We start from the raw sequence: 22,889 nt of genomic DNA on the forward strand, positions 1-22,889 counted from the left end.
ATAAGTATATGATTTACAACAATTAATACCATTATTTTTAATATACCAAAAAAGGATGAATAAATGTATAAAACAATAGTTTTTTGAAAGAAAGGTGCGAAAACATGGTATTTCTACCTTATGAAATGATATTATATCACAGTAAATCATTTAGCACTCACCAATCATTTAATATTTTTGCATTTTTAGCTAGGTTTATCACTGATAATAAATGTTTGGTACACATGTGTATGTATTTATTTTGAATAGGAGTGTCACTTTAAGAAAATGTGAATTCACAGTATTAATAGACAAGAGGGCCAAATGGCCCTGAATCGCTCACCTGTCATATATTGCACATTCTTCCATTATATACAAATATTGAAAACCTAAGCCTATGAACACGGGGCGTGGCCAATTTTGACCCCAGGGCTAAAGTTTGAACAATCTTAATAGTGGTCCGATAAACGATGCTTCATACCAAATATCTAAGGCCTTCGCCTTTTGGTTTCGGAGAAGAAGATTACTTACGTTTTCATCATATACATATATAAGGAAACCCATGACCGCCCGGGTGGGGCCATTTTTTGACCCCAGAGCCAAAGATTGAACAATATTGGTACAAGTCAACTAGATGGTATATCATGCCAAATATCTAAGCTCTAGTCCAAGTAAGTTCAGAGGAGAAGATTTTTGAAGTTTTAACTATAAACATATAGAGAAAACCCATGACCCCCCGGGGCGGGGCCAATTTTGAACAATCTTTGTAGAGGTCCACTAGACGATGAATCATGCCAAATATCTAAGCTCTAAGCAACGTAAGTTCAGAAGAGATTTTTGATTTTATTTACTATAAACATATAGAGAAAACCCATGACCCCCCGGGGCGGGGCCAATTTTGACCCAAAGGCCATAATTTGAACAATCTTTGTAGAGGTCCACTAGACGATGAATCATGCCAAATATCTAAGCTCTAGTCCAAGTAAGTTCAGAGGAGAAGATTTTTTAAGTTTTTACTATAAACATATAGAGAAAATCCATGACCCCCGGGGCGGGGCCAATTTTGACCCAAGGGCCATAATTTGAACAAACTTTGTAGAGGTCCACTAGACGATGAATCATGCCAAATATCTAAGCTCTAGGCCAAGTAAGTTCAGAGGAGAAGATTTTTTAAGGTTTTCACTATAAACATATAGAGAAAACCCATGACCCCTCGGGGCAGCGCCAATTTTGACCCAAAGGCCAAAATTTGAACAAACTTTGTAGAGGTCCACTAGACGATGAATCATGCCAAATATCTAAGCTCTAGTCCAAGTAAGTTAAGAGGAGAAGATTTTTTAAGTTTTAACTATAAACATATCAAGTATACCCATGACCCCCGGGGCGGGGCCAATTTTGACCCCAAGGCCATAATTTGAACAATCTTTGTAAAGGTCCACTAGACAATGAATCATGCCAAATATCTAAGCTCTAGTCCAAGTAAGTTCAGAGGAGAAGATTTTTGAAGTTTTAACTATAAACTTATAGAGAATACCCATGACCCCCCGGGGCGGGGCCAATTTTGACCCCAGGGCCATAATTTGAACAAACTTTGTAGAGGTCCACTAGACGATGAATCATGCCAAATATCTAAGCTCTAGGCCAAGTAAGTTCAGAGGAGAAGATTTTTGAAGTTTTCACTATAAACATATAGAGAAAACCCATGACCCCCCGGGACGGGGCCAACTTTGACCCCAGGGCCATAATTTGAACAAACTTTGTAGAGGTCCACTAGACGATGAACCATGCCAAATATCTAAGCTCTAGGCCAAGTAAGTTCAGAGGAGAAGATTTTTTAAGGTTTTCACTATAAACATATAGAGAAAACCCATGACCCCCCGGGTCGGGGCCAATTTTGACCCAAGGGCCATAATTTGAACAAACTTTGTAGAGGTCCACTAGACGATGAACCATGCCAAATATCTAAGCTCTAGGCCAAGTAAGTTCAGAGGAGAAGATTTTTTAAGTTTTCACTATAAACATATAGAGAAAACCCATGACCCCCCGGGGCGGGGCCAATTTTGACCCCAGGGCCATAATTTGAACAAACTTGGTAGAGGACCATTTGGTGATCCTACCTACCATATATCAACGGCCTAAGCCTTGTGGTTTGGGAGAAGAAGATTTTTAAAGTTTTTCCTTTTGGTTGCCATGGCAACCAGAGTTCTGTATGGAATTGAATTCTTTGAACAACTTTGATAGAAGACAACCCAAGGAACCTATGAAGTTTTATTAATATTGGCCTAGCGGTTAAGGAGGAGATGTCTTTTAAGTAAATTGTTGACGGACGACGCACGCCGCACGACGGACAAAAGGCGATCACAAAAGCTCACCATGTCACAAAGTGACAGGTGAGCTAAAAAGGCAATTTCATAAAAAAAATCTAAAAAGATATTATTATAAATTGGAAATAAAATTTAGTAGAATTACGTATGGTTATGTAAATCAATAATAAATCCAAAAATATTTATATAATGTGATTGTAAGTCTTAATAAGAACAATTAATATCTGCCATAAATAGAATGATACAAGAAAATCCAAATAGACATTATTTAAGAGTCGGTAGTTGCACTTGCAAAATGATAATAATATTTATCAGATATATGAAACAGCTGAAAGTTCTCAAACACAGACATTTATGTTCAAATATCACCGGTAAATAAAAATAATTGACCTAGTGACCTAGTTTTTGACCTGGGTTGACCCAATATGGAACTTGACCTAGCTTATGTTAAGATGATCATTCTGACCAAGTTTCATTAAGATAAGGCTAAAATTGTGACCTCTATTTTGTTCACAAGGTTTTTCTAATAATTGACCTAGTGACCTAGTTATTGACTGTGTATGACCCAATATCGAACTTGACCCAGATTTTATAGAGATGATCATTCTGACCAAGTTGCATTAAGATTAGCCTAAAATTGTGACCTCTATTGTGTTCACAAGGTTTTTGTACTAATTGACCTAGTGACCTAGTTATTGACCGCAGATGACCCAATATCGAACTTGACCTAGATTTTATAGAGATGATCATTCTGACCAAGTTGCATTGAGATTAGGCTAAAATTGTGATCTCTATTGTGTTCACAAGGTTTTTGTAATAATTGACCTAGTGACCTAGTTATTGACCGTGAATGACCCAATATCAAACTTGACCTACATTTTATAGCGATGATCATTCTGACCAAGTTGCATTAAGATTAGGCTAAAATTGTGACCTCTATTGTGTTCACAAGGTTTTTGTAATAATTGACCTAGTGACCTAGTTATTGACCGTGAATGACCAAATATCAAACTTGACCTACATTTTATAGCGATGATCATTCTGACCAAGTTGCATTGAGATTAGGCTAAAATTGTGACCTCTATTGTGTTCACAAGGTTTTTCTACTAATTGACCTAGTGACCTAGATATTGACCGCAGATGACCCAATATCGAACTTGACCTAAATTTTATAGAGATGATCATTCTGACCAAGTTGCATTGAAATTAGGCTAAAATTGTGACCTCTAATGTGTTCACAAGGTATTTCTACTAATTGACCTACTGACCTAGTTTTTGACCCCAGATGACCCAATATCGAACTTGACCTAGATTTCATAGAGATGATCAGTCTGACCAAGTTTCATAAAGATTAGGTCAAAATTGTGACCTCTGTTGTGTTCACAAGGTTTTTCTAATAATTGACCTAGTGACCTAGTTATTGACTGCGGATGACCCAATATCGAACTTGACCTAGATTTTATAGAGATAATTATTCTGACCAACTTGCATTGAGATTAGGCTAAAATTGTGACCTCTATTGTGTTCACAAGGTTTTTGTACTAATTGACCTAGTGACCTAGTTGTTGACCGCGGATGACCCAATATCGAACTTGACCTACATTTTATAGAGATGATCATTCTGACCAAGTTGCATTGAGATTAGGCTAAAATTGTGACCTCTATTGTGTTCACAAGGTTTTTCTACTAATTGACCTAGTGACCTAGTTTTTGACCTGGGTTGACCCAATATGGAACTTGACCTAGCTTATGTTAAGATGATCATTCTGACCAAGTTTCATTAAGATAAGGCTAAAATTGTGACCTCTATTTTGTTCACAAGGTTTTTCTAATAATTGACCTAGTGACCTAGTTATTGACTGCATATGACCCAATATCGAACTTGACCCAGATTTTATAGAGATGATCATTCTGACCAAGTTGCATTAAGATTAGCCTAAAATTGTGACCTCTATTGTGTTCACAAGGTTTTTGTACTAATTGACCTAGTGACCTAGTTATTGACCGCGGATGACCCAATATCAAACTTGACCTAGATTTTATAAGGATGATCATTCTGACCAAGTTGCATTGAGATTAGGCTAAAATTGTGACCTCTATTGTGTTCACAAGGTTTTTGTACTAATTGACCTAGTGACCTAGTTATTGACCGTGAATGACCCAATATCAAACTTGACCTACATTTTACAGTGATGATCATTCTGACCAAGTTGCATTGAGATTAGGCTAAAATTGTGACCTCTAATGTGTTCACAAGGTATTTCTACTAATTGACCTACTGACCTAGTTTTTGACCCCAGATGACCCAATATCGAACTTGACCTAGATTTCATAGAGATGATCAGTCTGACCAAGTTTCATAAAGATTAGGTCAAAATTGTGACCTCTGTTGTGTTCACAAGGTTTTTCTAATAATTGACCTAGTGACCTAGTTATTGACCGCGGATGACCCAATATCGAACTTGACCTAGATTTTATAGAGATGATTATTCTGACCAAGTTGCATTGAGATTAGGCTAAAATTGTGACCTCTATTGTGTTCACAAGGTTTTTGTACTAATTGACCTAGTGACCTAGTTGTTGACCGTGAATGACCCAATATCGAACTTGACCTACATTTTATAGAGATGATCATTCTGACCAAGTTGCATTGAGATTAGGCTAAAATTGTGACCTCTTTTGTGTTCACAAGGTTTTTCTACTAATTGACCTAGTGACCTAATTATTGACCGCGGATGACCCAATATCGAACTTGACCTAGATTTTATAGAGATGACCATTCTGACCAAGTTGCATTGAGATTAGGCTAAAATTGTGACCTCTATTGTGTTCACAAGGTTTTTCTACTAATTGACCTAGTGACCTAGTTTTTGACCCCAGATGACCCAATATCGAACTTGACCTAGATTTTATAGAGATGATCAGTCTGACCAAGTTTCATAAAGATTAGGTCAAAATTGTGACCTCTATTGTGTTCACAAGCAATTGTGAACGGACGGACGGACGGACGGACGGACGACGGACGAAGAGTGATCACAAAAGCTCACCTTGTCACTACGTGACAGGTGAGCTAAAAACGAGCATATTTTAAGAAAATGTGAATTGGCAGTATTAATAGAAAATGAGCATATTAAGTAAACTTGCAAATATGTTAAGGAAAGCGAAAATTTAGTCAAACACTTTGACATGAAGAAAATACTATCAGACATAACATAAAGCACAAAGTATTATGACTGAACCCATGAACGTACCAGCGTGTATGCGGTCTCATGGATGTTCTCCGAGTGGGTCACATGACTGTCAAGGTGGATCAGGCCCAGGAAATTGAGACACATCGGTGGGGTCAATCGACATAGCAACCTGAACATGATTTATGGAAACAAATGATAATCTGATAAATTCTCCAAAGTAGGTATTCAAAATTCATGCCCATGTTATAAAGACAAATTATCACAAAAGCGCCAACTGTCACAAAATATGCTTGTCCTAATTTAAGGACTCCAAGTATGTTAATAAGTGGTTGTAAATTAAGCCAAATTTAGAGAGCAGACACTGTTAATACAGTTTTTGCCAATTCAAAGGTCAGAACAGAGGTGACAGGAGTGGTTAACAAACATGACTGAGAAATTCTGCCCAAACTCATTCTGTCCAAATTTGGTGATGATTGTACAAAAAGATATTTCTTAAGTTATTGACCAGACAATATACTGGATGCCTCCCGCCCGAACGCAGGCATGAATGCCACAGGTAAAACCATAATAAGTCCCGTTCTTTGAGCAGGCAAATAAAAAATTGGAAGAAAGTATATTTGATAAAAATACTTCAACCTAAATGTACACACAAGTGCATTACTCTGTTACTTTCAGCATCCTATATATTCTTTAATAGCTGAATTGCACTTTTGAAAGCAAATGTGAAATTTCAGGTTGCCATGTTATTTTTTTGTCCACAAAACTTTGGTTAAGCAGTCAAAACTAAACAAGAGCTGTTACAGAGACAGTGCGCTCGACTATTTCGCCGCTTTTCAGTGTAAGGCGAAACATGCATGGATCACTGTTAGATTAGATTCCAATGCAATACATGATGTGCTGTGATATTAACATAAATGTGGTTACATGCAAAATTTTAACCAGAATTTTTAAGTGTAATAATAAAAGCCCATTATTTGCAAAATACAGTTATCTAACTTGGTTATTCAATTAGGTTGGGTGGTTGAATACCATTGTATAAAGTCTCAATGCAATACATCAAGAAATTGCTGAGATAATATCCTATGGGTGCTAACATGCAAGACCTTAACCAGAATTTCTAAGTTGCATAATAAAGGGGCAAAAATACTATAATACGGGCTCTAAACTGAGCAAAGCTCGGCAGAGCCCTATTACGGTCACACATAGCACTACTTTCGTTCAAAAGTTGCACATACTATCAGCCTGAAAAAAATAAAGGTGATGGAACCAGTATTTTTCTGTTCATAAACTATATTGAGCGCGTGCATGCCGGACACCAACGTCATCAGAGCGTGACGATACGGAAGAATGAAATTTATGAGATGCGGCGAAATAGCGCCCTACTAGTTATTAAAATAATTCAAAATATGCTTATAAGCAATTACTATGAATACTTTTGGTAAACTCAAAAACACAAATAAAACATATTTCTATAGATTGTCTGAAATATATACTTTGTTTTCACTTGTTTATTAAAGATATACATACGCATTGTTTACCATTCTATACGAAGGTCACACTTGACAGTTAGTAGTTGTCATTTTAGGCTTTACAATATCAATACTATTTAGATGTTTGACAGTTGTTGATCGGATAGAAATTGCGAAGAATTAATTCCTGTTGGATTACCGATTTAATTACGACCATGGATTATACTGGTACACATAGCAGAGCTTGTCACGTCAGCCAGGTACAGTATGATTATTTTGTAAAAATGTAAAACCACTTTTCAGTAAATCAAACAATGAAGATATCAATTTCATAAACTTATGACATGCGGTTGACCAGTTCAGAAATCGCTATGGCTGAGCGAAATATTGTCACTGAAAAGATGGATGGGGTGTACCGTCTGTGAACCTCAACAATGGATGAGTGAGATGTTTTGACTGAGATCAAAGGATGGGAACACCTTTCAGTTGAGAGATTGAAACTAAAAAGATAAACAGGAATTGTGTGACAGGTGAACTCTTGTGCCATGCAACACCACTTTTGTGTAAATTAAGAAGTTGGGCGGGGATGGGTATCCCCTCCTGCAAAGTGAAACCATGGCGGAGCGCAAGATTATAACTGGAAATATCAATGGACGGTTGCAGTCCGACACCATGTGAATGATAAAGATTGTATGTAACATTAATATATTTAATATGTAAAAATATACGACCAAAAGTGGATTATTTGTTAATTATATGTATCATAGAGTACACAGTGACAAACACATTTTTTATAATTCTCAGACCAAGAGATCACCCAGGGGACCGAATCGCCCCATTCAGATAGCTTGACTGGCCACAACTGCAGTCCAAATACCAGGTAACTGAAATGCAACACCAATTTTTTGTGACAGAAATGTTATTAAATTAAGAAGTTGGAAGGGGAGGGTGCGGGATTTCCCCTCCTGCCAAAAAAAACCATGGCGGAGCGCAAGATTATGACTGAAAAGATAAATGGACGGTTGCGGTCCAACACCATGGCTTTGTGAGCTATTGTGACTGTAAAGATGAATGGTTTTGCTTTGATCCACAGATTGTGTGAAAGATTGCAAACAAATAGTGCCGAGTGACCCCTCGTTCCAAGCAAAACTATGGGAGATTAGAGATTGTGACTGAATATGTTGAGAGGAAGGCTGACACCATAAGAGTGCAAGATTGTGATTGAAAGACAAAATGGCAAATGCGGGTTGATGGTTTTGCTGTGGGCCACAGATCGTGTGAAATATTGTAACTAAATAGTCAGTCGAGGGTGTGGAGAAGGCGAACCATACTGCCAAACAACCTCCATGACTGAGTGAGAGTTGCCATACCCTTACACTGAAACAACATGGCTTTGTGAGAGAATCATCAATGTTACTAAAATACACTTACTTTACAGGTGCACCTGTATGTTATCAAGCTGTGCAATTCTTTATTCATACGTTCTGTTCTATATATATTTTAAAACTTTAAAATGGAGGTGCACCTCTTACATAAATACAACTGCACCTCTATATTTAGACCGTCATGCCTTTTCTTAGACCTGCACCTTAAAAAAATTAGGTGCAACTCCATTTTTTCAATTTACATCGCCGTTTAGTAATTTTTCACCCAAATGGTAAGTCAAACTGTACTGGCTTGCTCACCCTCAATTTCATGGTCACGTTTGTTATAAAATTGCCATTGTGTCAAAATTTCTGCTTGTTAATAAGTATAAAAGACTAAATGAGAAGAAGTTTGTGTTGTTGACAGTAAATACTGTAAACACTCTCTGCGATTCACTCAAATCTGCATGCGATAATGCACCAGTCAATTGTAACCCCCCCCCCTCAGGTCTGGGGAATAGTGGGGACTTTGACATTTGGTCCAGCCAACCCTGGCTAAAATCCCCGCCCTGTGGGGACGAACAGATGGTAAAATCCCTGCCAAATGCCCCTGCACCCCAGGGACCCTAGGTAAGGCCCATTACCCGTTATATTTAAAGCGAAGACAAAACCACCGCATTCACCCGGCACTGAGGGCCACCTGAAAGGTAAACACACGGCCCATTTCCCCGTCTATCCCCTGTATACCCCCGGACCTGGGGGGGGGGGGGGGGGGGGGGTGCGTAGTTAAAATTGACTGGTGCAAAACACCCCAGCTTCTCGATAAATCTGAAGCGTAACGGACTTAAAAAGCTTGAACCTGTTTCAAAATATTTCCATAAATTGGGGCAAAGAAACATGACATACAAAATAAAAAAGTCATGTACATACAGTGTACTAATGCTCAATAGCAATATGTTTGGTCATAAAGAAGTTGTGTTACTATAGTTTAGATTTCAGTGTAAATCACTTGTAAATGGGATATGTAAGATTAGCACAAATTACAGACTTTTTTTGTATTTCAGAATGCATCCATGCCACCTGGTTTTTGACATTACTGCTGTGGACAGATTTTCAGCAATGCAGGTATTGCCATGTTATGTATGTATTACTGGAGGCAATAAGTTTGGAAATAAACCAGACTTTTGTCAACGTTTTCCTGAAATAAATTGCCAGTAACTATGTTTCTTGCTCTTTGATATTAACATTCGCTTGTTACAACATCATGATCAGTGTTTATTTCAATAGCTCATTGATGAACTGTTTCTTTCCGAATTGAATTTCTTTCATGCCGTTTTTGTTGCGGCTTTGAGATAATATCATTTTCTAATAAAACTGCTGCCCTTCATTGGTCTTTGGACTGTATTGTGCATCTATTCGCACATTTTGTTTGCTCTTTTAAGCAAACATTGCATTAATTGCAAACAAGTATCACAACTTACTACACATGATGCAAAATTATGTTTCATTTAGTGTGCGTATGATTTTTAGCTTATGAACATGAAAAACATCTACTTAAACAATCACAGCAACACAATGAGATCCCTATCTAAAAAAATATTGCTACTTTTCATTCATTCATACTGTCAATCATTCATGAATATATTCATTTACTTCAAGTTAATACATTGAAAAAATTTGCATCTCAACTCTGATGGCAAAAGCAATAAAAAATGAGCAGGGGGATTGAGATAAGTACCTTTTCCCTTTATGCATTAAAGAAAAAACCTAAATACACTCAAAATGCCTTAAAGGGTACACCAGATTGGCACCAAAAATATTATTTTCTGTAGCGAATCTTGGTACAATTGTTTCATAAAATTTGATCAAAACGTTGAATCTGTGATAGTGCAGCTTTAATAAATTAAAACACTAATTTATTGTTTATTTAATATAGCCATCCTGGTTGCTGAAGCCACAGAGGTATTTTCAAGGACAAGAACCAATGCTGATCAAAACATGGTCTAGTGATGGAATTCCATACCCGTTCTTGGCAAGGATTTTTTAGAAAGGAATATTGTCTGCAAGTAAGAAAGATTTCTAAGAAAGTCTGGTTTAAAGGCTTTCAAAATGCATCTGGGTACTCGATTAGTAAAGATAAACCTTTGAGTTGTTAAAAAAGTTATTGCAAATCGTCCAAAAGACTATATATTTAATATATTTTGTTATAAATTGTTTGGAATTAATGAACTTTTCTGCACATTTATCGCATTAATGCACCAGTCAGTTGTAACCTTGGACCCTCCAGGTCCAGTGGAAAACCGGGGATAGCCGGGGAAAAGGGCTGTGTTTTTACCTTTCAGGTGTCACTGCAGTGCCGGGTGAATGCGGTGGTTTTGTCTTGGTGCAAAATATAGCAGTGCGGGGGGCATTTGGTGGGTATTTTAACATCATTTTTTCCCTGCAGGGCGGGGATTTTACCCTGGGTTGGCTGGACTGAAAGTCTAAGTCCCCGCTATTCCCCGGGCTTGAGTGGTGTTTACAGTTGACTGGAGCATAATTCCTACATAAAAGGTTATGTATGTCTCAAATGAGTGTTTACAGGCATTTTTCATACTTTTACAGTAGAAGAAGATAGTCTTATTCTGTGTCAAACATTGATTTTGTGTCTTGCTTGCAGAATATGATGTGCCAATAAGCTCCAGTTTGCTGCGGCTTTTCGCCCATGGCAGTGGTCCTGCAATCTCGATCCAGGAGTTGCAGCTCTGAATCTAATATTTCAGAATGAAGATGTAAGTTAACTTTGTAGTACTTGTTTGTGTGTAAATGATTCCAAAGAGTGAGATTTATACTAATCAGGTGTAAATAAGCAACTTATAGACACCGGTTAAGAGCTGTAATCTTAATTTTAAGGCAAATCTAGCCTTCAAAACAGATACAGTGGAACCTCACTAAACCGGATCTCCACAAAACCGGAATCCTCGGGATACCGGACTTTTTTCAGAGTCCCGATTTTCCCCTTCTATTTTCAATGTAAAATAATCCCCACAATACCGGAACCTCGGAATTCTGGATACCGGACAAAAAATCGAGAAAATTAGTTAGTTGTCAACGTAATTTTACCTCGCAAAACCGGACATATATTTGTTCAAACATGTCAAAATGATTTTGTGTATTAGGAATTCGCGAATAGCGTGTCACTTTGTCACTTTGTTTTGACAGCCGGTGCTTCGTTAAATATTGCACTTTGATGTTGTGATAACTCGATAATCGATAATGATAATTGCGCTGTGGATTGACTGCCGCGCGATAATCAAACGTTAATCAAACTTGTGAAAAGAAAATTGATTTAAACATTAATTTGTTTGTTGCAGAAAATAAAGAACTAGAAACGGTTATTAAGTGATCATTTTGGAGCGTTGTTTTATCTAAAGACATCTATGAGTGAATCAAATTAGAGCGGTGCGTTAATTAAACTATCAAACATACTTAACAAGCATTAAATTACGCGAGTTGTTTTATTTTATTAGACTCGGAAAAAAAGATGATAATAAATACGCAGAATTATGTTTATCACTTTTGCATGTGCTTTAATCATGTCTCAACCTCCGTCTAAAACTGTATAAACTGTATCTGTAATGTACATTGATATATAAATGAATATACATGTATACTCTATGCATTATTTCAAGTTACTTGAACCATCGTTGATGTAAAATAAATGTTATCTTTATGTGTTTTTATTTTATTTCAATTTCCAACTTCCCTTTAAAGGTTAACTCAGTTAATATTTTGAGTAAACTTCCCGTACATCAAATCCTCGCTAAACCGGAATCCTCACTAAACTGGAAATTTTGCCCAGTCCGGACCTTGTCCGGTTTATTGAGTTTTCACTGTACTTTAAGCAATTTTTTTTTTTAAACTTAGCATAATTATGCTATCACTGCATTTTCTACATCATGTAGCCATCTCATACATGAAAACACTAGCAGCTGTCATGAATCTTTCAGTTTTGGTGTTTTTTTACCATTTCCTTTGCTGCGCCATTTGTCCCTGGAAGCATTTCAGTTTGGCTCTATGTCATTTTTTATATAAACGCTAAGCTGATAAAGTGGAAAAATCTTATTTTGCTTTGAAAAAATCTTAATAGAGTAGGCAGGCCATTTTTATGGTGCTGTCTTATATATATATATATATATAAACTTTACTTGGTCAGATTAATCCAATGCATGAGGAAATAATGGCTCTTTAAAAGTTTGCGGCTTACCGATTGATGGAAATGGCTATTTCTGCTTTTTATGAAAACACCACTGGTGCTTATACTCATTCTAAAAGTGTTTAATATATCATTGCCAAACTTTCAGTATGTGTTGCATACAGCCTGAAATTGAACTATAGGAGTTTTGAAGTCTGTTTTTGCAAAAATATTATATGAAAATACTGTTTTGAAGAGATACATTGTAAGCTTGGTTAGTGTCTATATGAAACATATAGTTAGAATAACTGTGGTCTTAGGCCATATTTACATATTTTTAACAACGGTGACTTCATTTGTTTGTGTGATAGTCTCTTCATCTGCGTCAATGTAAACAAATTGACCCTTGTTTATTATATTCTGATTAATCTGTTTCAGATCGGAATTCATCACTATAGTACCGTATTCACCAGTATGGTTTTATCCAGGATACCAAAGTGGCATCTGGGATTGATCTCCTCAGTAAGTTGGATTCACCAGTAACGTTTTATCCAGGATACCAGAGTGGCATCAGGATTTGATCACTTCAGTACTGTATTCACCAGTAACATTTCATCCAGGATACCAGAGTTGGCATATGGGACGATCACTTCAGTACCCTATACCAGAGTGCATTATGTATCTTGGATCAATGACTTTAGTACTGTAATCATCATGAACAATTGAAATAAGAAACAAGAATTGCATATGTATCAAATGCAGAGAAATGTGTCAAATTTCTTGGAGAGTATTCCCCTATCAATAGATCAATACATCATAGTTTATTACAGTCATCTTGTCAGTAGGCTGCTAAACTCTTGCTGGGGGGGCAATTTACTATGTCTAAAATACAGTTTAAAACAAAGCCTAATATGTTCTGAACAATTAAGTGTATTGGCAAAGTATATACTTTTTGTAGTTTTAAACTGAATGAGCTTATGAATGAGCTAGTGTAAGCATAATTATAGTACATTTTTGTTCTGATAATGTTGTGAACAGTTAAATTGCTTTATTGTACATATATTACAAGTTTACAACATAAATATATATGTATCAATAACAAGAACTAATGTTTTGTTGAATAATCTATGTGCTTGTTTTTAGCTCACCTGAGCACAAAGTGCTCAAGGTGAGCTATTGTGATCGCCCTGTGTCCCTCATCCGTCGTAGTCGTCCGTTGTCGTCCGTCGTCAACATTTTGACTGTTAACACTCTAGAGGTCACAGTTTGGGCAATATCTTAATGAAACTTGGTCAGAATGTTACTCTCAATAAAATCTTGGACGAGTTCGATATTGGGTCAGCTGGGGTTAAAAGCTAGGTCACCCGGTCAAATTAAAGGAAAAGCTTGTTAACACTATTATATAGAAGTCACATTTATGACTGTATCTTCAGGAAACTTGGTCAGAATGTTAATATTGATAATCTCTAGGTCAAGTTCGAATCTGGGTCAAGTGTGGTCAAAAACTCGGTCACCTGGTCAAATTGAAGGAAAAGCTTGTTAATACTCTAGGCCCTAATTTCTCGAAACTTCTTAAGCTTAACAGGCTTAAGTAGCTTTTAATATTTCAATTACTCAAAATACATACTTGAATGGAATTTTGATAAATGAAAAATGGTTTAATTTAACTAACATATAGATTATTCCTATCTAAAGTATAAAAACACTTAAAGAAGTAAATATTATCCAAATTATTGAAAACCAAAAATAGTGAGTTTAGCTTAATCCGGTTATAAGGGACTTAAGAAGTTTCCAGAAATTGAGGCCTGAGGTCTCATTTAGGACTGTATCTTCCTGTAAGTTGGTCAGAATGTTTATATTGATTAGCTTTAGGCCAAGTTCGATCTTGGTCATGTGCAGTCAAAAACTAGGTCACCAGGTCAAGAAATAGGAAAAGCATGTTAACACTCTAGAGGCCACATTTATGACCATATGTTCATGGAACTTGATCAGATTGTTATTCTTGATGATCTGTATTGGATTAGATGAGCGATACAGGGCCTTCATGGCCCTCTTGTTTTTTTTTAACTGTTATAGAGGTATAATTCAGTTTAAAGACTCATACTTTAAATAATTAAATATTTTCATACTTTCTGCATACATCGTTATATTCAATGATGGAATGGTGCTAACAACATCAACTACAGGGAATTTATATGGTCAAACCATTTTTCCAGGTTATTTGCAGAACCTTAAAAATCTAAAATATACACAATGCTGTTTTACATATTAAAATAGTTTAGTACAGGTTAATTGTCAGATAACTGTAATAATTAGTTTTAAGTAAACTCTATCTGTTTCGTTCACCTTCTTATGTTTAAAGTAGGAATCATTTATTTGTACTGTAAATGCTTGTATCATATACAGTATTAGGTAAATTAATATACTTGTGTTTGTTATTATGAGTTTTTTCAAACATTAAAATATTAAATTTGCTTTGGATTGCCTTAACCTTACAAGTTTGTTATGCACCTTAATAATCTAATTGGTGTAGTCAAAGTCATAGTATGTCATATAAAATGAATTTTGCCTTTGACACTTGTTTACCTAAGAAAAAATGTACTGCATTAGCAGTTTCTGCAGTTGATAACATACCTAGAGCCCGTCTAAGGCAGTGCCTTATTTCATATTATGAAAGATAAGAGTTATCTAACTTGATTAAATAAGAAGGTTAAATGGTTGGTAGCCTGTGTGTAAAGTTTCAATGCAATACATGATGTATTCGCTGAGGTATTGACTTAAAAGTGGTTACATGCAAAACCTTAACAAGAATTTCTATGTCGAATAAAAAAGGGGCCATTATTTGAATTTAATGCAAACTAGAGTTATCTTACTTTGTTATTTAAGTAGATTGGATGGTTGAGTACCATTTTATAAAGTCTCAATGCAATACATCCAGTAGTTGCTGAGGTATTAACTTAGATGTGGTTACATGCAAAACCTGATCCAGAATTTCTAAGTCGAATAATAAAGGGCAATTATTTTGCATCAAATGAAAACTAGAGTTATCTAACTTGATTATTTTAGTAGGTTGGATGGTTGAGTACCATTGTATCAAGTCTCAATGCAATACCTCAAGCAGTTGCTGAGATATTAACCTATGTATGCTTACACGCAAAACCTTAACCAGAATTTCTTAGTCGAATAATAAAGGGCAATTATTTGCATAAAATGCAAATTAGAGTAATCTTACTTGGTAAATTAAGTAGGTTGGATGGTTGAGTACCATTGTATAAAGTCTCAATGCAATACCTCAAGTAGTTGCTGAGATATTAACCTATGTGTGCTTGCACGCAAAACCTTAACCAAGGGGTGACGCCGACGCTTGGGTGAGTAGAATAGCTCTCCTTATTCTTCGAATAGTCGAGCTAAAAATAACACATTTTGTGTGCACTTAATTGCCAATTCCAAAAGCTATGTGTTTCCATAACCCATCCTGCTTATTGACTCACATGCCGGTGAAGATGAGACTGTACTCGTTGGTCTGATGGTGGGGGGCGATGTAGTAGTAGTTGAGGATCTTGATCTGGAACACACTGTAGTACGCACATGTACAGATGTACGCTATCGTTATAATGCCGGCAAACTGTAAATTAAATGAAATACGAACATATAACGAGTAAAATTAAAGAATAATATTGTGCGGCACTACTTGGTAATTTTTTCCTTGCATAAAGTCATAATATTACAACTAAAATATTTGAAACTCAATGAAAAGTACATGATGATTTATAAATTTTGACAAGGAAAAAACCCAAACCATATACCCAAAACATTAATAACATAAAAACATGTGATTAAAAGGAATCTGACACTAGACATCAGACAATCCAAAAAGTGTTTCAACTCGTCCAAGAAATATGTTATTACACTCGCTTACAAGCACATTTCCTGAAAAAGATTAATAGAATTGTGCAAAACATAAATACTCATGACAGATGCTTTATGTACAACAGAAATTTGGGGAAACCATGATATATATGTGCAAATTCACAAACCTCGATGTAGACATAGTCATAGTTTTCCTTTGCCAGGTTGATAAACACAGCAAAGATGGAGAGAACAGGATCCTTGATGAAGAAGAGACACTCTGACCAGACGACCATGAACGAGAACACGGTGAGCAGAATGGCGAGGACACGACACACCCATGGGGCACACAGGCACCGCCAGTACCACTCTAAAACACACAATACAACAATCACAAACTAATGAGTTGCTTCAAGATGGGTGAATATTGAGTATACCCTATATAGATTTTATACTTTTTCTTATTCATTCATTACTTTCAAGCTTTTACTTCCATATTTATTACTTTAAAGTTCAATCATCATAATAACAAACAGCATGGGTGAGAGTGTTGTAGTTAAGATCAATGTGCACCCCCTCACATCAAAGAGGTTGTCGGTTGGCTTCCCACCCTGGGTACGTTCTCTTGACCTCTCAAAAAGAACACCAGTACTGGTTGAAACCCAGAGAATTGGTAGAGTAGACAGGAGTCAATCACACCTGCTTCACAATCAAGCTATCATAAACCAGAGCTATCACAGTTTTGATAAATATGCGTTGTTAGTCTGAGTGAAATGTCACAAAAATGGCAGAGGCACAAAAGCCCATGCTGACCAACATACCTATGAAGTTTCAAGTGTGGTGGTGCAAGACTATTGGAGCTAGAAAAGTTTTGGAACGTGACTATGACAATAAAATCTGACTAACAGAGACAATATTAATACCAGTAGGTATTCTTCTAACATGACCTACCAATAGTCGGGGTAAAGAATTGCTGCATTAACTTGTTTCTCTGCACGGGAAAGCTGTGCTTGTATCGCTTATCCACACTCATTTCATTGAGGATCTGATCTTCAAGGTTAAACGCTGTCTGCATCATCATGCTCCACTGTGTCTGGTGGCGTTTGTTTGTCTGCATCGCGTATATCACATTACGGTGAAGCTTGGCGAGGCTCTTTTCAGCTGGCGTGTCGATACTCTTGTTGTAATCCTCATAGTCCTCATTTCGACTAATGCTGTTTTTGACAGATTCAGGGCACTGAAGGAAATAATTTCCAAATAAAGTAATTGTGATGAGCACACAAACAATGCTGGACTCTAATGTTCTATGGCACTGCGTATTCAAGTCCTTATGGGAGCTTTTATAAAACTTTGATATGCAAATCAAGTCTGACGATGTTTTTTCTCTCAGATTTTAACCCTAAAATCAACCAAATATACCAGTTAGTATTTCGTAAAATTATATGCTGTTTTAGATGGAAATTAAATAAATTAACAACATACTTTTTCTAATATTGTTTCCACATGTTTTCGAAGGGAATGATTGTAGCGGATCTTTTCCGAGGCCTGCTTAACTTCCTGCAATCAGAAATACAAAACTACAATTCTTAAAAAGAAAGATATTAAAAAACATCTAAGAAAGTTTATATTTCAATATAATACACAAATTCATATGAAGCATTAATTCAAAAAAGAAAATGTATGCGCGTATGAAAATGCTAGTTTTCAGTCTTTTGCTTGAAAATAAACATAGTAAAATGGATTATTTCGGTCCTAAATCATCTTTGCCTGACCGTTTCATTCCCATCAATTATCCAGGCTGAAACAACACCAACAGTTTACAACACACCTCTAAAACATCTTCCAGATTTTCTTCAGCCTCTGTCTTTTCCGTGCTCTGTTTGGCAATCTTGAAGTATGTCCTGTGGAGCATGTATGAGTGTTTAGACTGGTTCCACACATAGCGTGGCACCTCGACCAGTCCATATCCTAGCAACAACACAAGCAGGAACAAACCCCAGGTGTTGCTAGCAGTTACACCAATCACCTTCAGTTTCTCACTGAAACAAGACAAAAAAAATGTCAAAATAGTATTAAAACTTCTTTTTACAAAAAAATTAAGCATTTATACAGGTGGTATAACTAACATATTTTCAGTCAAAAACTTGAAAGAAAATACAGTGATTATGTGAAAAAAATATATTAACTCCTACATGTGACTCGTAAATGAGTTATTAACTAATATAGACGTATGTAAATATTCAGAACAAATATTTCTTACCCATCAATGTGCAAATCAGGTCTAGCAGCAACATAGATCAGGCAAATGCCAAATATGAGCAAGTATGTGCCATAGTACAGCATGTTCTCTAGGATAGCTGACCGCAGTTTCCCCATCACTGTAAAATCTCCGGCTCGAGAGTAAGACTGCATCATAGGGAGCAAAAGCCTGAAAACAATAAAAATAATAGTATGCAGTACATTTTAATTACAATGTATGAGTGAAGTACAAAAACAAAATAGAGGGTGCTGGACTTACAGTCAGATTTCAAATAGGATGTGATTTGCAATTGTTTTAAACTAAACTTCAAAATTTAATTCAACCATTGCAAAATTTCAACTTCAAAAACATGATAATATATTGTGGGATGACAAACAATAGAAAACTGACATTACATGTATTACCATGTGAGAAACTGTGATGTCCAGTACACAATCTTCCACAGAGTGGGCAGAACATGGTCCGGCACATGAGACACTGGGGCCTCACAATGGACTATGCTCACAGACCTCAGCCCAACATGACTCAGGGTGGGTGTGGTGACATTCTCTGGGGCTGATGTTGTCACATTTGACGGAGCCTGTGTTGGGCTTGCTGTCGTGATTGATCTTCGATGCTCTTCTTCCACACATTGCTTGTAAAATGTCTGAAATTATTATGAGTCAGTGTCCTTAAATACAAAAAGTATAGATAACATTGTTTTACAAACATGTATGCAACATGTAAAGATTGGCATTATAAATTAAACAAAAAGTAATTAGGAAAACAAATTGTTCATCACTTTCATGGAATGAGCTTTTTAATATTTGAACAATGTAAAAAGAAATGCTGCCCGTTACTGTGTTAAAATTGTAACAGTTTTCAATATTATTCTTTTTCGAAATGTATAGATTTGTAGCCGTCACTCATAGTTCTTTCCTTGGTTACTTGTGTAACCGGGCATTACATGTGTATATAGCTGCACTTATACTGTCTCGCTATAGAGCGAGCTTTTATAGCGACATGGTAGAACTCCAACAGGTGCACATAGCAATTTGTGCAGTCTGTTACATTTGGCGCCCAACGTGGGGCCCTTATTGTAGGATATGCCTCAAGGTCATTGCAAATTGACCTATGTCTCTGAAATTCGACGAATTTCAAAACTGAGGGGGAATGTGTAAAAGGTATTACATATGTCTAAAGTGGCGCTTATACTGTCACGCTATAGAGCTAACTTTTATAGCGACGCCGTAGAGTGTCCGCTTCTAGAGCAAGAGGTCGTGGGTTCGAACCCCGACAGATGCACAAAGCAACTTGCTTTCATATTTTCTTTTTTATACACAGAAAACATTTAATAGCATATTTTTTAATCAGAATCTTTAATATTTCACATTTCTACAATAGTTTATTGTGTTCTTTTGTTAGATTATTCAATTTTCGAGAAACACTTACATTTGAGACATCCAGTGGTAGGATGAATATTATCATAAATGAGAAATACCACGCTATGAATGTAAATAATGTCACAAGGACATGCTGTTTCCTCAGGTCACCATAGCGATGCAACAGGAATGCAGCAAGGAAACATGTGCAGATGATTTCAACAACAAGTGGACCAGCTCCCATCTTTACTTAGATTTGGTTGATATGAATGTCTGCAAAAGAACAGGAGCTTTTAGAACAAAAGTGTCAAACAATCATTTGCTTTTTTTTACTGCTCCTAATAATTAAATGAAAATGGTATTCAGTAGAATAACTTTGATGAAAATTACTCTGTTTCTAAAAAGTATATGTAGTGGATGGGTGGAGACAACTGCTCAACTTAAGAGTTTGATTGTTTATTTGAGAACAATGTCGAAGAAAAATAAAACATAAAATAAAAGATTAAAAGTATTGACATTGCTTGACATTGACGGACAGTAACGCATATAGGACAATAACCACATAGCATGACACTAAACATGACGAGACAACAAGAACACAAACAATACAAGACAATATACGATACGGAACCATACCAAACAAACAAACGGATAAAATACGGAAATATGCACCTTGCAACATATAATTTTAGTTATTCACAAAAAGAAAACATAATATAAACTTTAAGTCTAACTCGGTATTTGATATGATAATAGCGCATCTGTTAACTATACTGTCTAGCTAGCTTTGATAGGGATGCAGTATAGTCTAAAATAATAGACGTGTTTTACGGGATTCTTCCAATCCCTAACGTCTAAACGGGAATGTGCAAAAAACGGGGGTGTTTTAAAAATATTGAAATTGTTTTAAGTGAAGTATTTTATGGTTGAAATTGATCAAAAAGATTTATATTCATATTTTACCATGTAAGTGAAATGTTATTTTGCACTAAACAAGCATTTAGTGCATTAAAACAAGTTGTTTACCTTTCCAATTAAGTTGACTGACACAGACAACAATTATGCGAAGGGGAACAACTCGATACAATCGTAATAGCTCGGCCTTCTCCGACAAAGCTTCGAGATAGACCTCGTTATACAATCGTAACAACTTGGCCATGGCCGAAATGTTCCGAGCGATTTAAAACTGTGCCCTATGGCCTTGCAGGTGCCCTTCATGTATATATCTTCATGTTTTGACAGAATGAAATGAAAAAAAGCCGTCAAACTCATAATTATAAGTTGGATATTTATTTTTTTGTGTACGGAACTAATATAAAATAACATTATCTGGTAATATTTCTTGTTTTTATGATATTTTATAGACGCTATATGCTTTAACCCGGAATCCTGATCGGAACAAATACCCACTTTTGATACTAAACAATTTGTACGTGAAGGATTTGCCATATCAAAAATCTAAAAAAAATCCGTCAACGTACAATTATTTGGACTAGGATGCAGTAGTGCCCGCTTGCAGATTGAGAGATAGCGTGCTCAAAATCTTCACCAGGTGCACATAGGAATTTGTGCAGTCTTTAACATTAGGTCAGTTTGTCAGCAAACAGATTTACAAATACAAAACACTAAATTACATGTATTTGAACACTCCTGAATATGCTGATGAGTCTTCTACATTAAATTCAATATGGTCCTCGCACTGCAGCTCAAAAATGAAGAATAAAATATTTTTATTATTTGAAACACTTCAAACGAAATTAACAGATAACATTACCATAGTCTAGTCTCTTTTACACAAAGAGAACTGTCAAAAAATGATAATCAATATTGTCGACGCAATCCGGAAATAAGTGAAGAGGTAAATTCATGCTCGGACAATGAAGGGTGCGGGGCGATACAGGAATCCAGTGGATTTCACGTGAAATCCACTCAAAACGTAAAATCCACTCAGAACTCAGTCATTTCAATTAATAATTTAATTTTTTTATATACATATTAGAAAGTGCCTCATGAAGGCTTTATATTTCAAATTTTATTGAAATTGGTCAAAAAATAAAGAAGTTAGAGCAATTTTTCATTTTTTTCCAAAAATAGATCGGAAATCGAGGTGAAATCCAGATTCCGATAAGTGAATCCACTCATAACTCATTAATTTTAATAAATAATTTTCTGTTTTTGTATATTTATTAGAAAGTGCCTCATAAAGGGTTTATATTTCAAATTTTATTGAAATTGGTCAAAAAAGGAAGAAGTTAGAGCAATTTTTCGAAAATAGATCGGAAATCGAGGTGAAATCCAGTTTTCGAGAAGTGAAATCCACTCTTAACTCAGTTTTATTAATTAGTAATTTTTATTTTTTGTATACATTTTGGAAAGTGCCTAATGAAGGGTTTATATTTCAAATTTTATTGAAATATATCAAGAAATGAAGAAGTAAGAGCAATTTTTCGGAAATCGAAGTGAAATCCACATTTTGACAAGTGAAATCCACTTTTTCAGACGTGAAATCCACTCATAACTCATTTATTTTTTAACAAATTAATTTTTCTGTAGAACAAATAATTGAAAGGGCTTCATAATGGGTTTATATTTCAAATTTTATCCAAATTGATCCAAAAATAAAAAAGTTGTAGACCAATTTTGAAAAAAGATCGGAAATCGAAGTGAAATCCACATTTTGACAAGTGAAATCCAGTTTTCGAGAAGTGAAATCCACTCTTAACTCAGTTTTATTAATTAGTAATTTTTATTTTTTGTATACATTTTGGAAAGTGCCTAATGAAGGGTTTATATTTCAAATTTTATTGAAATATATCAAGAAATGAAGAAGTAAGAGCATTTTTTTCGGAAATCGAAGTGAAATCCACATTTTGACAAGTGAAATCCACTTTTTCAGACGTGAAATCCACTCATAACTC

The 22,889-nt window shown here is 35.8% G+C and overlaps 1 protein-coding gene and 1 long non-coding RNA gene across 4 annotated transcripts in view; one reads left to right on the forward strand and one right to left on the reverse strand.

Moving 5' to 3' along the window:
* LOC128213798 (G-protein coupled receptor-associated protein LMBRD2-like) overlaps positions 1-21,851 on the reverse strand; it is a 41,290-nt gene extending 19,439 nt beyond the window's left edge. The window contains exons 1-10 of one of the 3 annotated variants that reach the window (XM_052919856.1): positions 21,746-21,851; positions 20,042-20,244; positions 19,015-19,256; positions 18,611-18,778; positions 18,179-18,389; positions 17,833-17,907; positions 17,302-17,587; positions 16,539-16,720; positions 15,993-16,126; positions 5,555-5,663 (exon numbers count right to left, since the gene is read on the reverse strand). In XM_052919856.1, coding sequence (XP_052775816.1) covers positions 5,555-5,663; positions 15,993-16,126; positions 16,539-16,720; positions 17,302-17,587; positions 17,833-17,907; positions 18,179-18,389; positions 18,611-18,778; positions 19,015-19,256; positions 20,042-20,215 — 1,581 coding nt within the window. In that variant the 5' untranslated portion in view covers positions 20,216-20,244; positions 21,746-21,851. Of the gene's footprint in view, positions 1-5,554; positions 5,664-15,992; positions 16,127-16,538; positions 16,721-17,301; positions 17,588-17,832; positions 17,908-18,178; positions 18,390-18,610; positions 18,779-19,014; positions 19,257-20,041; positions 20,245-20,997; positions 21,663-21,745 lie in introns of those variants that run through there. The other 2 variants (XM_052919854.1, XM_052919857.1) reach the window with 2 other exon arrangements.
* LOC128213799 (uncharacterized) lies at positions 9,220-11,172 on the forward strand. The gene is made up of 3 exons (XR_008257799.1): positions 9,220-9,452; positions 10,264-10,393; positions 10,987-11,172. It is a non-coding gene; the product is annotated as an uncharacterized LOC128213799 (long non-coding RNA).
* Positions 21,852-22,889: the final 1,038 nt, after the last annotated feature.

This window comes from Mya arenaria, chromosome 13 (assembly GCF_026914265.1).
Source record: "Mya arenaria isolate MELC-2E11 chromosome 13, ASM2691426v1".
Taxonomy (NCBI): Eukaryota; Metazoa; Mollusca; class Bivalvia; order Myida; family Myidae; genus Mya; species Mya arenaria.